The sequence below is a fragment of the Belonocnema kinseyi genome, chromosome 2 (assembly GCF_010883055.1).
Source record: "Belonocnema kinseyi isolate 2016_QV_RU_SX_M_011 chromosome 2, B_treatae_v1, whole genome shotgun sequence".
Classification (NCBI taxonomy): Eukaryota; Metazoa; Arthropoda; class Insecta; order Hymenoptera; family Cynipidae; genus Belonocnema; species Belonocnema kinseyi.
In genome coordinates, this window is record NC_046658.1 from 179,838,347 (window position 1) to 179,850,272 (window position 11,926).

General features: G+C 33.3%; 1 protein-coding gene across 1 annotated transcript in view; it reads right to left on the reverse strand.

Moving 5' to 3' along the window:
* LOC117183075 overlaps positions 1-1,050 on the reverse strand; it is a 6,332-nt gene extending 5,282 nt beyond the window's left edge. The window contains exon 1 of the mRNA XM_033376233.1: positions 940-1,050. Coding sequence (XP_033232124.1) covers positions 940-994 — 55 coding nt within the window. The 5' untranslated portion in view covers positions 995-1,050. The remainder of the gene's footprint in view (positions 1-939) is intronic.
* Positions 1,051-11,926: the final 10,876 nt, after the last annotated feature.

The window sequence follows — 11,926 nt, forward strand, 5'->3', positions numbered from 1 at the left end:
CTCTCTTGAATCCGCTACTGCCTTACAGACAGTCACGTAATTTGTTTAAACATTTGCATATGTGTTTCATACAACAACATTTTTCTTCATATTGAAAGCTTTTACCTTAGAAAGAAATACATATCTTCATCTGATAATAGGATATACTGATGACTCAAAGTTTATTTTTTATCGTTTCTATTACAGATGCTGTAGATCTGATAGTGTATGCTTTTGACCGTATTTGAAAACACAATTCATTGTAACCACGGTAGATACTATCAAAACGAAAGTACCTTCGTTTCGCGGAAATGATTTTCTCTAGAAGTTAAAAAGATACTTTGTTAATTCAATAGTATGTTTAACACTTTAAATACAACATTTTCCGAAATAAATGTGCATTTATTTTTTTTAACTTTCTAAGCTTGAGTATCATATAATCGTCAATATCTTAATCTATATACTGTACTTTTTATTAAAAAACTCAAATTATTTCGCTCAAAGCAAAATTGATTGGATTATTGACATAAACTACTGTATTAATAATGCGGAATTCAAAAGCGCCGGCCCTTTTGATTCAAGAGTACTTTTTTCAGTGTAAGGAACCACGATTTTAGCTTCTTGAGCCTAGAACTTCTTATAATATAATAATAATAATAATAATAATAATGCTCTAAAAAGCATTTAGAGGTGACTGTTCACACCTCCAATGCTCGTGGCGACTATTTAAGTATAAAGTCGGTAAAAGCCTAACTCTAAACTACACTTTGATCCTAATTTTGTTCCTACAACATCACTTATTCAGTGGCTAAGATGAAAACCCGGGTTCAAGTGAGAAAAAGTTTGAAAAAATAATAACAGCTGCATTCTTTTTTAAATAAAAAAATTACAATAAAAAAATAGAAATTTTAATTTGAAATTGAAATTAAAATTCTAGAAATGTTTTATTTTTATATTTACCAATAAAATTGAGGACAATCGCTAATAATAAGACGAGAGTATGAAGAGTCCTCATCTTTTCTAGTTTAAGGAAAAACTGATAAATGTAATAATGTAGAATGTGTCTAACCATGTGACGACTGAATATTCTAGTGCTTCTTTATACTGTGTCAGGGCTTTATCGTTAATAAGAAACACAGATAACAAATCTGCCTACTACGCGTTAGAATATTTAATTAAAATCCAAGACGTAAGTTGTTTCAATGTTTCAGATGGGGAAAAAACATCTTTTATTTTAAAATTATTTGTTTGAGACTGAAAAGTGGAACAAACCCAAAGATTTTTCTGATCAAAAAATATTTTAATATCATTATAATTAGTATTTTTTATCGCCGACTTATAATAGTTACAGCCCAATAAGTAGAAGGCATTTTTGATAGAGTCGGATTTTTTAACTGAATTTTTCCAAGGATATTTTTACTCACTAATTTTTGTTTGCAACAAACAAATTGTGCTGCGTAGGTCCTACTGTTAAAGAGATCCTTATTGATTCAAGATTAAAAAGAAAATTAGTTTACTATTGGCCTTAAGAAACTAATTTTTACTACAATAATCACTATCGATTTTTACATATGTTTATATAATTCTCTAATAAATGAGGGACCGTTGAAGAACTTCGTCATGCTGCTAGGAGTGGGTTGAGTTAACAGATTTTGTGACAATTTGTAGGCGGAGGGCTGGGGGAGTTAATTTCTAATTCGATATAATACAGAAAAGGTAAATGTAACATTTTTTGAAAATAAAAAATAAAATTAAAAATAAAAAAAAATTAAAATTGATGATTTTATGTAACAAGCGAAGCGTCTAAATACAGCCTTTATGCTCTTTCCCTATTTCCCTATTTTCCTTTTTTTAAAGGAAGTCCTTTCTTTTTCTCTCTTCAAAAAACTTTTCCCTTTTGATTAGTCAGCAACTATTAATTTCTTTAGTAACTAACCTACTGGAAATGCCTACAACTGGCTCGGGCCCAGTAAAATTTTCTCTTGCTGCTAGTTTTGTTAGTTGTCTGATATCTCAGTGCCATACTCATTTACCTTGTAGGCGCACTGGAATATGGTCATAATTTCAGATTGTAGAACTGTGACGCAGGATACATCGGCTCCTGAGCTCTCCTTGTTTCTGGAGCGAACTGTAAACTAGTTGTCTTTATCACTGGGCAGGTGTGCCTCATTCTTAGCCCATTCGTCTTTCGGGGATAGACTAACTCGATACTTTTTGCAGAAAAGGCCTGCTGAGCATGACTCTTGAGTCTCCTTTTCAGCGAACCGTTAATGCGTTTTTTATTGTTAGAGGACTCATTCGCCGTTCCATTTCCATAGCCTTATTCAGAGGCAATGTCAATCCCTCAGTTCCCGGCAGAACTGAGAACACAGCCACCACCTAAATTTAGCTTTCCGGTGAGACAGCTTGGGAGGAAAGGGTTCTGTTAGACCCGAACCCCTCTTCCAGCTCGTGTACCTCCCTTTCTCCATCCTTTCATTTTGTTTTCACGTGATTTATTTTGTTTCCACGAGCAGCTAAAGAAATAAAAGGTCCACCTCTGCAAAGCTCCACATGCAGGGGTGAGACTTAATTGCTCGGTGTGATCGTCTGATGTTGCAAAGAGGCCGTCAGCATACCTGCGTAACTCCTAGGTGTTAACATCTCAAGGGCACAATCACTCTACACTCATATCTTAGGGGTGGTCAGATTAATCAAGGCCAAGTATCCAAGTATGTGAAAAAAATACCTGGCAGAAGGAGACCTGGACTTGACACGAGGAGACCTGGACCTGGCACGAAGAGAAGGCATTTCAAGAGGAAGAGACCTTTTTAGAGATCAATGTCTTTTAGGAAAAGAATTTTCGCAACGAAGAATACCAAGAATAGGGTCAATATTAGGCAAACAGGTGAACTGCGAACTGATAACTGATATCTGCAACAAGAAACAAAACAGAGTTAAATTTTTTGATAGTAGACTATCGTATGTTGATATATCATGATATCCTTGTAGCATTATCGTGATGCAAGTTTGCAGTCATTGAGAGATATTTGACTTGAGTCAAGAGAAAGTTAGTTCTTAGTAAAAAGAAACTTATTAGGACGAATTAAGAAATATACACTACGAGCCCCTGTAAAATTTTCTTTGCGACCTTCGAAATTTGGACCAGGTTTCCTTCAAAAGTAATACAATCGTTAAATGTTCTTTTTGCCCGAATTCAGCGAAAAATTGTCATGGACAGACTATTCTGTTTGATCAAATTCGCAAAGTAGAATGAACGCGCTGGCCATTAAGAACGATCATAAATATCTGTAAAAAATTACCGTAGATTAGTGATTGCCCTATAAACTTATACACCTGGAATCGCTGTTTCGCGTCTTCAGACGTGCTATTTTCATTAATTTTTCTTGAAATAAACTTGATTACTAATAAATAAGGATTGAAACGTATTTAGTTCGCGTTATCAATACGCCTCAACGAATCAGACAATAGACTTAGGCGAATTCATTAATATTGATTTGCCAAAATTCATCCAAATTAGTTCTTTTTTACTCGGTATTCATTTTAAATTATTTTATCGATATTAATTGTATTTTAAAGTGAAACCCGCAGATTTTCATCAATGTTAATCTTCAAAGACAATTATAGCTTAAGCTTAAGATGGTTACAGCCTAATATTTCGAAGGAATTTTTAATAGAGTTGTTTTTTTATTAATAATCTGAGGGAGATCTCCCAATATATATCACCAGTAACGGGTGCATTTTTTTAATGAAATCAAGTGATCTGATTAGAGATGTGTGCCTTATTCGACATATTTGGCAAGTCCACATTTCTCACTCCCCCACCCTGTTCGTGGACATCGTTGCAGTCAAATGTATGATTGGGGGACCTACAGCTTAAAGTGGGATTTAAAACGTAATCCACCAACGTGTAGCTTCGTCATACTGCCGGGGATCAAGCTCTTTATATGAGAAAAGTGAGAAAGAGTAATTTTGGCGCAATCTCGAACTTCCCTGTTCTTTATTTAAATAAAAGGTTCGTTACGCATTATTACTCCATAATAGGTCGCTGATCAGTCATGTAAAATCTAATAGATCTAGATGCGACCTAGATTGCATATTTGATACTAATTTTTATAATTAAATCATTCCCGACATAAAATCATTATGAGCTACATTGAGAATATTAACAAATTCCAGATTTTTGTAAGAAAGTTGGAATATAGCTCATAGGTGCTTTTTTGTCGGAATGTTTCCAAATATTATTGATAAAAAAGAAAACATTGATTGTAAATATTTTGGAACCAGAAGCCAACCTCAAAATTGAATCCTCATTTTACTCCATAAATACTAGAATTACATATTTTTTAAGTCATTAGGGCCTATTCCTGCATTGATTCAAATTTTTATTCGAAGTGAAAAATTGTTAAATTTCAATAGCTTTCATGTGAGACGTTTTTTTCAAATGCTGGGGTCAGAAAAAAAATTCTTTATACAAAAACTATTGGAATTAGCCAATTTCTATTCCGAATAAAGATTTAATTGAAAAGAGGACTAAGCCCTAATTATCTAGAAAAGAGGTAATTCTAGTATTTATGGAGTAAAATGAGAAAATCCAGTTTTGAAGTTGGGTCTTCATTCCAACGCCCTTGCGTCGAAAAAGATGCTGGACAACTTTAAACCTCGTGATCGCAAAACGAAACGTATTTACACTGAATGGCGGCATGACGAACATCTGAATCTTGCAATCCGGTTCCGGTTATTGTTGCCAAATTTTTTGGTAGCAGTTTCGAAATTGCACTGCATGATGAAAGTTGAGTGCTGTTGGTAGCACTGCATATTTGAGATTAGAAAATATGTCATTTTAATGTATATGAGTTCTGGATACATGCCATACGAAAAGGAAAATTACTTTCCTACAAAACCTAACGATAAAATGTCTTTATTTAGCAATCATTTTTTATATCAGCTTTGTCTTTCATTCAATAGTTTACTAATAAAAAGGTATAGTGCATCAGATCAATCGATACTTAGTGATGAATTAAATTAACAAATCTGCACTATACAACAGCACTGACAACACAGGCAACTTTATTTTTTCTATTTCCTTTGATTTCAGGACTGGAATAAATATAATTTTTTTTTATTTTTTTTATTAATTAGTTTTTAAATAACGTGTTCTTTTAAAGTCCAAATAGAAGTACTTTCTAGAGTCAAGCTAGTTTTCAGACGGAATTTTTATATTAATGTGATGCAAAATTCTGGCTAGCGACATTAGTGGGTTTACACAGAACTGTGTGATGAATTTTTCTATCTAGTAGGTATAGATAGCGCTAAAAGAGCGCTAATCTAATTCGGCGTGAACAGAGTCACGAATAATCCAGTACTGGTGCTAGAATAATAGTTCAAAGTTTAAGTTTAATGCGCACAAGAGTTCCACTAGGTCACGCGTGAAATATGAAATACCACAACCCTAAAATCGGTAAAGTGGTATTTTTTAGGACCATGATGAGTCCCTTCCTAGGATTACCTGAAAAACTATAATATACAGGATATATTACAATTTCAATTAGGAAATTCTGCTAAATTAAAAGAATCAAATTTCTTTAATGAAGTACTTTTGAGGACTGCCCTACCATTAGAAATCTCCGAGAGTATGCTAAAGATTCTCAAGGCTCTGAAAAGCTCTGAGACATTCTCCGCAGGCTCTCAGGTAGACATATTAAAAGGTCCAGGTAGCTCGTTTAAATGTTTTAAAGGCTTTAAATGTCCTTTCCGAAATTGAAATAAAAATGCCATCATAAATAACAAGCAGAGAGGCTGAGATTGAAATAAAAATTCGATCCTAAATAACAAGCAGAGAGGCTATATCAATAGAGTAGCCGACACTTAAGGGTCCTTTGTTAAGCATTCGGATTGAAGTTTAGAAATAGATTTTTTTAATTTCATAATTAACAGCCTAAAAAAATAATTCGGAATCCAAGGGTTTCTATAATTTCCGATATCTAACTTTTTTTCTAAATGTTTAAAATTAGTATAATGAAAAATTCATCAATTAAAAACAAAGTATTTATAATTTAAAGAAAATTTTTAAAAAGGAGTGTCGGGTTAGCGACGGCGCAAGCACGCCGGTGAATTTCAGTTTGCGCATCTCATCCTAGTCGCACAATGACTTTTCGTCAGTGTTGCTCGTTGCAAAACATGAATGCGTCTGTCCGTCCGTGGATGGTTTTGTTTTATTAGCATGATAACTTTCAAATGAATTGACTGATTGGATTTTCTTTGGTAAATTCTTTTACTATCTCAAAATGAAGGTCAAGTTCGTTAGACAGCCATTTTGTATACAAATTCAGAGTGAGCGTATTTTGAAAATTTTTGAGACCACTTTTTGGAAAATTAAATAATTTTCTGTACGGATACTCATATTTCCTGATATATGATATATTCTGCACAGATACCTTCATAAAAATAGATTTCTCTGGCCCAGGGAGTCTCAAAACGTGGAGATTTGATGATAACCGACCATGTCAGATTTTACACAAAATCAATACAATGATCTTGTCACCCCCATTTAAAGTTCGTTTAGGCACACCACGATCCTTTATAACATTCTGAGTACGTCTGCAGGATGTCGTCAGGACATCCTTGATAAAATTCTGAGGACGTCCGTAGGTTGTCCTCAGGTCCTTGATAACATCTTGAGTACGTCCGTAGGTTGTCCTTAGGATGTTATCAAGGATGTCCTGAGGACAAGCTGCGGACGTACTCAGAATGTTATAAAGGATCACGGTGTGCCTAAATGAACTTTAAATGGTGGTTACAAGAATATTGTATTGGTTTTGTGTAAAATCTGACACTTTTTCAGGTTCCAAAAAGAAAGAACGAGTTCGTTAACCAGCCATTTTGTATAAAAACACAATGACTGAACACATTTTCAAAATTTTCGAAACCATGTTTTTTCCAGTATTGGAAATTCTATTTACGGTTATCCATAGTACTTTGACACACGTACAATTTATTTATATTACCTTTTTTAATAAAATGAAAATTGTCAGAGTTATAGCATCTTCATAATCCTAAAAAACAAACGAAAATTAACATTTTAAGCCAAACAACGCATGATATGAAAAAAGTCAGGAGTAAATAAATGTTTCTTTCGGGGAGCCTTACAATGTTATCATAACAACATTTTTTGCATAACAACTGTTGAAAATTCTACGTATGGTTTTTTGTAGTGCTCAGAAACACAAACAATTTATCTCGACGAATTTTTTCGATAAAAGCAAAATTGTTAAAGTTATATCATTTTCAAACCCCCCAAAAAACAAACGATAATTAACATTTTAAGCCTAACAACGCACGATATGAAAATAGTCAGTAGAAAAAAATTTTGCTTTTTAAAGCCCTACAATAATATTCTGTTTCGACATTGAATTTCATACTCTAAATAGCTCACATTGTACTAACAAGGTCGTAGGACATATAAAGACGTTTTTAGGACGTCCTTTTGATGTCCTGGTGCCCACAGGTAGGTCTTTCAGTTTTTAGCGAGAAAAAATAATTATTTCTCTTATAGGTCTTTTTTGGGCTTCTTTAGGACCAGCCCTGCGGATATCTTTGGGACAACTTTAGGCCAGACATAGAACGTCTGTATAACGTCCTAAAGTTGTCTTTATAACGACCCCGGGGCTTAGAAGCCAATGTCCAAGAATGTCGCAGGACATTTAAAGAAGTATTTAGGATGTTCCGGTGCCCATTGGGTATTAACTATAGTTTTCGGAAAATCGTTTTAATGATTGTTTTGAATTTAAAATTATTTTGGCAGTTGCAGTTAAAGGCAGAGAAAGAGATTGTTTCGATTGTTTGCGATTTTATTTAATTGTTTTGAATTTGAAATTATTTTGACGCTTTTAGTTAATGGCATTTGAGACTCGTTTAATGTTAAAAATAGGCGAATAAGTGAAATTTTGAAGAGCCGAAAAACACAGGTTGTTATTAGTATGAACCTGTTAATATAAACACTATTTATTTATTGGAATTTCTCTTATCATTTTTTAATTGTACTATAGCTAACTTGATGATTAACATTTTCGTTACTCGTTTCAAAGTTGCCCAGAAAGTTCCTTGTTGTTCCCTGTTGTGTAATTCTAAAGGATATCTCAAGATTCTATTTGTATTGATTAAAAGCCCATAATTGTAAAAGTTCAGTAAAAGATCGCGATATCGTAATCGTTTTCTTGCCTTGACAACCGATAACTCCAATGCAAATAAAAAATTAATCGGCTAAGAGAAAATTAATCATTTGAGGTATAAACTTTTCATTGCAAACAGAGTAAAGGACGCCTTCTCAACACTTTATAGAATTTGATAAATACCTGCGATCATATTGAATAAATCATTCTACTAGTAGATATGAATGGATTGATTAGTGTCCACCGTCAGGGTGCAGAAAGGGTATTAAGTAATTTTGGAGATCGAGGAACAAACGATAATAGAAACACATTAGTTATCTTATGCTTACAAAGGGGCTTATTTATTACAAATACTTGGTTTAGGCATAAAATGATCAACATGTACACCTGGTGTAGAGGAGATAGTCGCAGTATAATTGGCTTCGTTGCTACGGATGAACGAATAAGAAAATTAGTATAATATTCATGGCTCATGAGAGATTCTGAATGCAATACTGCTCGTTACCTTCTAGTCTGCACAACTAACTCAGGTCAACGGTGGATAAGAAATAGGAAGAAAAACCTAAACAAACGAAAATCAAGATTGAGGATCTACAGAAACCGAAAGTGCGAATAGATTTTCAAAATGGGATAAACGACCCTATAGATGAGGTAACTTGGAAGGCGCTTATAAACAATAACGATATAGAGGGCGCATTAATTATGATCCGGAATGTCATCCCTGGGACTGAGACTACAGTGTGTGATACTGTAGTTGTAGGAAGAACATCTGGTGACGCTTTTTGAAATGATGAAATCCAAAAAGCCACCCAAGACAAGACACAAACGCAGAAAAAAGAGAAGTATAAGTGAAAATGATTACAGACACGAAAAGAGAAAAGTAAAGATACTAGTCAAGTAAAGTAAAGATCAAATTAAAACAGAAGAAGAGAAATAAATGAAAGATGACTTTGCAGGGAGCAAGAAACTGTTTTATAAATGGTTGTTGCTCAATATGAAGGGAAGTAAATTTACAGAGTTAGCCAACCTTCGAAGTAGCATTAGTGAAATGCTATATGATGCAAATGGCATACAGGTTAGAAAACTCAATTGAGAAAGTCTGTGTCTCTTAAGTTAGGGATATAATTAAGAACTAAAAAAATGTTCAGGCTGCTGGTGTAAACAATATTAACACTGAAAAGCTTAAATAAGGTTAATAGGAAACTAAGTGACTGGCTCGATATTCAGCAAGGTGTTAGAGGTAGAAAAGGTATGTGGGTTAGCGCTCGCAGATGATAAGGTCATTTCAGAGTAAATTGAAAACTTTAAAAGAAAGTTGAGCAAACTTAGTGCCAGCATGATGAACATGGGCTTTAAAGTTAACGTCAATAAAACATGATATGCGCATCCTACGCATGATATGAAAGAAATTCTTTGAGATGGTTTGGGCATGTTTGGAAAATGAATGATGAACGACGAACAAAACAAGCGTATCAAGGTAAATTAACTGACAGTCTACCCAGAGGTAGAGCACGCAAAGAACGGTTAGAATGTGTAAATTAGACCCTAATTTTAAGGGACATAAAAAGTCATAGAAGCACAAGAGCTTACAAGAAGAAATAAATGGACGTGAAGAGCTGCATGGAGAGCTTCGCATGATGACTTTGTGAGCAGCGCATGTAACGAGTGCCCCGAACTCGTCTACGCATGTGTCGCGCTCGGTCTCTGATTCGTTGCTGTTCGCACGCAATTTGAAATGTTAAAAAATAACATTTTTATGGTTCATTATGAATAATGTCATTTTTACTTATATAAATGTTTATTATACCGATATTAATGAATCTTGACGAAAATAAAAATGTATTCAGTGCATACTGTGTTATTGTTATTTTTGCTAAATATATGAATATCAGTCTAATGAACATTTATATAAGTTAAAATGACATTATTCATAATAAATAATAAAAATGTTATTTTTTAGCATTTCAAATTGCGCGTGAACAGCAACTAATCAGAGATCGAGCGCGACGCATGCGTAGAAGAGTTCGGGGTACTCGTTACGAGCACTGTTTGTTCTTCACTTGAAGTGATCGCTAGACAGATTGATCAGTAATCTGAAATGTAGCACTGTTGTGGAACGAATGTGTTATTTAAATGAATACAAAGGGAATTCCAGAGCAATCTAAAAATCTATACCCCCTCCCCCATATTACTCCCTTTTTTCCGAGTGGGCCACACATATCACGAAAAGCATATGGCTGAATGGTACAATAATAATAATAAAATAATGAGCAGAATTCTTGAAAAAAACTAAAAATCCTACGACCAAATTTGGACAATCGCCATACAATGCTTCTATTGCAATATAAAAAAATACTTTTTTTCATTAAAAAGGAAAAGAAGAAGAACTTCTCTCTTTGGACAAAAATAAGAAAGATAAAAGAAAAATGAGAATTTGGTGGAGAGTACTAGACGCGATAGTGTCGAATATTATTAAAAACAAAAAAGGGGACAGAAAAATGAGAAAGTAACCAATCAAATCAACCAATTTGAAGGGGATTTGGTTGGTTGCCTTCTCATTTTTCTTTCCTCTTGTTTGGTTTTGGCCAATGAGAGAAATTCTTTTTCTTTTAATTTTTAAGCAAAAAAAGGAATTTTTTCAGATTGCAATAAGAAGATTTTAAGGTGATTGCTCAAATTTGGTCGTTACATTCTTAGTTTTATTTTTAGAAATTCTGCTCATTAACTTGATTATTGCACCTTAAATAGGATTTTTTTATTTTAATGTCACTTACATTTTGTCAATTTTAGTTTAGCTGACTTGGATTGGAGGTCATTTGTATTTCCGGTATGTTTACAACTGGTTTTCTTTTTGAGCCTCACTTCATTTTTGGGTGTGAGGGAGAGCGCATAATTTTTGTTTTCTGTTCCTGTCAGCTTGAATTTTTATTTTTTATTTATTTATTTTTGCCTTGATAAAGGTGCTGTATGAGTGCCGAAACGTTAGTGACTCTATTTATAATTTTCTTGTGATTTGATAATGATAAAAACAAAAAAGACGAATGAAATAAAAAATATATATTAAGAAATTTAACAAAAATAAAAAAAGAGAGAAGGGAGGGGATTCTTAGTTTTATTTTTAGAAATTCCGCCCATTAACTTTACTATTGAACGTTAAATGGGATTTTAAATTTCATTTTAATCTCATTTCAATTTCTTAAATATTAATAACAAAATAATATTTAGGATCAGTGAGTAATAAAAATCTGTACAAGTATTATAATTATTATGTAGGCAAAAATTATGCCAATATTCATAATTATAATAACAATTATTTGTTATCATAAAGTTTACATAGTATTTTACATTTATTAATATAAAACAGATGATATGTTTCTACTTACTACGTGAAAAAATTAAACTAAAAAAAAAGTTGCATTATTTACATACCATTAAAATAAAGAATAAAGTCCATCGTTAAGATCAAAAAATAAAAGATCCTTATTTATTTTTCATTTGAGAAAAACTGATTAATGAATAATTTCAAGAAAAGCGTAACTAATGAACGATCTGAAGCTTAGTGTATGCATGTTTTCGAATAGAGTGAAATTCTTTAATAGCCCTCCCTTCTATAGTCCTTCCGAGAATTGACGCAGCATGGTAGTTGACACCCATCGCCAGCTCAGTGATCGGCATTATAGAAGAGTTTCACTGTATTTGTGTTTTCCCCCACCCGAGTATGACTTACACGAATTGAAAATATTGAAAAGTGGTTCCATGAAATATTTCAGTATGTA